Source organism: Rhagoletis pomonella, unplaced genomic scaffold, assembly GCF_013731165.1.
Source record: "Rhagoletis pomonella isolate Grant_MI unplaced genomic scaffold, Rhpom_1.0 Rhpom_scaffold_00003, whole genome shotgun sequence".
Classification (NCBI taxonomy): Eukaryota; Metazoa; Arthropoda; class Insecta; order Diptera; family Tephritidae; genus Rhagoletis; species Rhagoletis pomonella.
Genome location: NW_023458557.1, coordinates 39872101 through 39876455, shown reverse-complemented (window position 1 = coordinate 39876455; position 4355 = coordinate 39872101). Strand labels below are relative to the sequence as shown.

The window sequence follows — 4355 nt, the reverse complement described above, 5'->3', positions numbered from 1 at the left end:
GAAATTATGTATCAAATACAATAACAAGAGACAGCAAAAAAAAATTAAGTGAGCGAGATGAGAGGAATGAGAGAAATATGCAGCAATTCCAATAACAAAACAACTAGCACAGGGTCGCTATTATCTTGCTATGCTATTTTGCAAAATATATACATGGGTTTCGACGTTGCATATTTTGCAGCGATAGGAAATGTTGTTTCCCATGAATTTTCTTGTTGTGTGTTTGCAATTTATGCAATCCGTGCAATCCGTGCTACGTGCAATGGCTTTGCAAGATTTGGAGAATACCCCTAATATTTCATCAGACGATACAGCTGTTGCAACTGTTCAAACTGTGTATCAAAATCCACAACATCCACTCGCCCGATCAAATTTACAACGACGTAAACAAACACTTCTCAAATATTTACCCGTCAAGTTACGAGGGCCCAAAGGGGAAATTAACATTATCGCTTTTATTGACGAAGGCGCAAAGATATCGCTGTTGGAGGAAAAGGTAGCAGACGTTGTCGGCCTCAAAGGCAAATCCGATTTACTTCGGCTGAAGTGGATCGGCAATCAAAGCATGAGCGAACAGTCGCGGCAAGTGTCGTTTGAAATTGCCGGCGCAAGTGAAACAGCAACGAGTTACCAAATGAGGGGAGTGCGTACAACAAAAAGGTTGTATTTGCCGCAGCAAACGTTAAACTTGAACGATTTCATACAACGCCACGAACAATTGCGAAGTATACCAATCGATGATTATAATAACGCTGCGCCGCAAATTCTTATTGGACTGTCCCATACAGATGTAATAAGAACTATTGAAACTGTCAACTTGGATGATGGTTTTGCAGTCCACAAGACAATGTTAGGTTGGACATTATTTGGATCGAACGAATATCGTTCTAGTGATGGCACTATTGGCCACGTCGGTATTGAAAGCACACAACTTAATGAGATTAGCCAACAGATTACAGATTATTTTGCAGCGGAAAAGTTTGAAATAAAGCAATTGCCAAGTGTTCGTTCAGAAGCTGATATTAGGGCTGAACAGTTATTACAGCAAACGACAAAGTTTATAAATGGTAGATACGAAACGGGTTTGCTCTGGCATAAAGACAATGTAAAATTTCCCGAAAGTTTCAGTATGGCTATGAAACGTTTAGAGCAAATTGAAACTAGAATGGCACGAGAGGAAGACTATGGGGAATGGTACAAAGCAAAAATTAGCGAGTACATTGAAAAGGGATATGCAAGGCGGCTTTCCCCTGATGAAGTTAATATTAATGCTGATCATTCATGGTATTTACCACATTTCGCGACATGTAACGTAAACAAAGGAAACAAACGCAGACTTGTTTTCGACGCCGCAGCAAAAATTAATAATATGTCGTTGAATTGTGCTCTTATGAAAGGGCCAGAGGAGTATCAACCAAAATCGCTGTTAGCAATATTGTGCAAGTTTAGACAAGGCAAGGTCGCAGTATCCGGGGATATCCGTGAGATGTTTCACCGGATCATGATCAGGCAAGAAGATCAAAGCGCTCAGCGATTTCTTTGGAGGGGGGGCGATCGATCAAAAGCCCCTGATATTTACGTTATGTGTGCCATGATATTTGGATCGATTAGCTCACCATGTTCTGCGCAATTTGTAAAAAATTTACATGCAGAAAAATATCGTAATTCGAATGCAAGAGCTGTCGATGCCATTGTTGACCGGCACTATGTCGACGATTATATGGACAGTTTCGACACTGTCGAAGAATGTACTAAGGTAACCAAAGATGTCATCGATATTCATAGCCGCGCTGGATTCGAGTTAAGGGGATTGGCGTCAAACTCAAATGTCGTCCTGCAAAGTATAATACACAATGCGCAACCGTGTGTGCAACAAAACCATTGCATATGCCGAGGGGAGAGTGCTACCGAAAAGGTGCTTGGTATGCACTGGAACCCAAACGAGGACCACCTTTTCTTCAAGTTGCTCTTTTCAAAAGTGCCAAAAGCAGTTTTAGACTGTAGTAGGCGCCCAACGAAAGGTGAAATGCTGAGCGTTACTATGTCCATATTTGATCCGTTTGGTTTTGCTTGCGGAGTGGTGCTGCGAGCAAAAGTGTTGATGCAGAGTCTGTGGCACAGGAGCATAGATTGGCATGAGCCAATCCCTGAAGACATCTATAAGAAATGGCTGCAGTGGTATAAAATGTTAAACAACATCGAAAATTTTAAAATGCCAAGATGCTATGGAATACAATTTTTGAATCCGAATGCCGACATACAACTACATGTATTTGTTGATGCGAGTGAGATCGCATTTGCTGCCGTTGCCTTTTGGCGAATTCACTACGCAAATGATACAGACGTCGTATTCGCTGTAGGTCGATCCCGGTGCAGCCCGCTGAAGCCATTGTCCATTCCAAGACTGGAGCTACAATCAGCCGTCTTGGGCATACGATTGAAGGAAGCTGTCATCAACAATCATGACGTGCAGCCACATAAGGTAACATTCTGGTCAGACTCGAAGATAGTTCTTCAGTGGATAAGGTCCGACGCCAGGTGCTACAAGCAGTTCGTAGCGCACCGTATAGCTGAAATCCTGCAATCATCCGAAGCCAGTGAGTGGAGGTGGGTGCCAGGTAAGGACAACCCAGCCGACGATGCAACGCGTATAAAACCCTTTTTTCAAAATTGTAAGTGGTTAAATGGTCCACCCTTTTTGAAATTGCATGAAAGCAATTGGCCAGCTATGCCAAACGATTATAATCATAACGAATGCCAAGAAGAGAGACGCTCCAAGCAAATATATTCAGTAGCATTTGCAGATATGCTTATTCCATTTAACAAGTATTCGAATTATTATAAGTTTTTAAGGGTAATGACATGGGTACGATATGCCATGATGAAATTTCGTAAGGTCCCCGTTGGCGACAATGCGAATACATCGAAACTAATTACCGCGAATGGAATTAAGCAAACTGAATTGCTGATATGCCTGTTGGTGCAACAAGAAGTTTTTTTCGACGAAATTGAGTCTTTGCGCAAAGGTTCGCCAATTAAGAAATCCAGCAGTCTCTTCAAGCTGAGCCCAATGTTGGACAATGAGGGCATTCTGAGATTGGGGGGCCGGATAGACTACGCCGAATGCATCCCTATGTCGACGAAGCGGCCACTTATATTGCCAAGGGGTCATCCAATATCGCGACTCATAGCCAAGCACTATCACGAACTTTTCCATCACCAAAATTTTGAAGCAGCAATGTGCGCCATACGTCGGAAGTTTTGGATCCCGAGTGCGCGCCGATTATTGAGGTCAATTAAAGCCGAATGCCAAATATGCAAAAATTTATCCGCTGTTCCCGAAACGCCACTTATGGGCCAAATACCCTGCGACCGAATCACGCCGTTCGTGCGCCCGTTCACATATTCGGGTGTTGACTACTTCGGGCCTGTGCTAGTAGCCATAGGCCGTCGTCAAGAAAAACGTTGGGTTGCACTTTTCACGTGCCTAACTATTAGGGCCATTCATTTGGAAGTAGCTAGGGACTTGTCAACAGATGCTGCCATTATTGTCTGCCGCAACTTCATAAACCGGAGAGGAGTACCGGTGCGGCTCAGAAGCGATATGGGAACTAATTTCGTCGGCACAAGCAAAGAAGATTGGGTAAGCGTTCAAAGTGGTATGCAATCGGAGTGTGATCGTCGAGGTGTAGATTGGGTCTTCAATGCGCCTGCCAACCCATCTGCTGGTGGCGTATGGGAAAGAATGGTCAGAAGCGTAAAACGAGTTTTGATGTTCACACTTAAGGAGCGAGCGCCACAGTTGGAGACGTTACACAGTCTCCTGATTGAAGCAGAAAATTTGATAAATTCGCGCCCATTAACACACGTTCCGATAGAAAGTACAGACGCCGAACCTCTGACGCCCAATCACCTTTTGTTAGGCTGCGCGAATGAAGTTCAAACTCCGGCGGTGTCAGAGAAAATATGTTTACGAAAGCAGTGGCATATAGTGCAGCAACTGAAACAGACCTTTTGGAAGAGGTGGATACTCGAGTATCTCCCCACCCTAACCCGGCGTACGAAATGGTTTAGGAGGGTGAAGCCTATAGTTGTAGGCGACGTCGTTATAGTGTGCGACGACAACGAGAGCCGAGGTCATTGGAAGCGGGGTATCGTAACAGAAGCAAAACCAGCCGCAGATGGTCAGGTCAGATCTGTTTTAGTCAAAACGTCAACAGGTATTCTGCGGAGACCAGCGTCCAAAATTGCGGTACTTGACGTTCGTAGTGATTCTCTCACCAGTGATGCGAATCACGGGCGGGAGGATGTTACTGATTAAAGCATTATACTTTTATACAAAACTGTAATTGCAC

At 44.0% G+C, this 4355-nt stretch overlaps 1 protein-coding gene across 1 annotated transcript; it reads left to right on the top strand.

Moving 5' to 3' along the window:
* Nucleotides 1-292: 292 nt before the first annotated feature.
* Nucleotides 293-4348, top strand: LOC118735209 (the record flags this gene model as incomplete). Its single annotated transcript, XM_036464857.1, is given in 1 exon segment — nt 293-4348. A coding segment is annotated over 1 exon segment (3756 nt). The 3' UTR covers nt 4322-4348.
* Nucleotides 4349-4355: the final 7 nt, after the last annotated feature.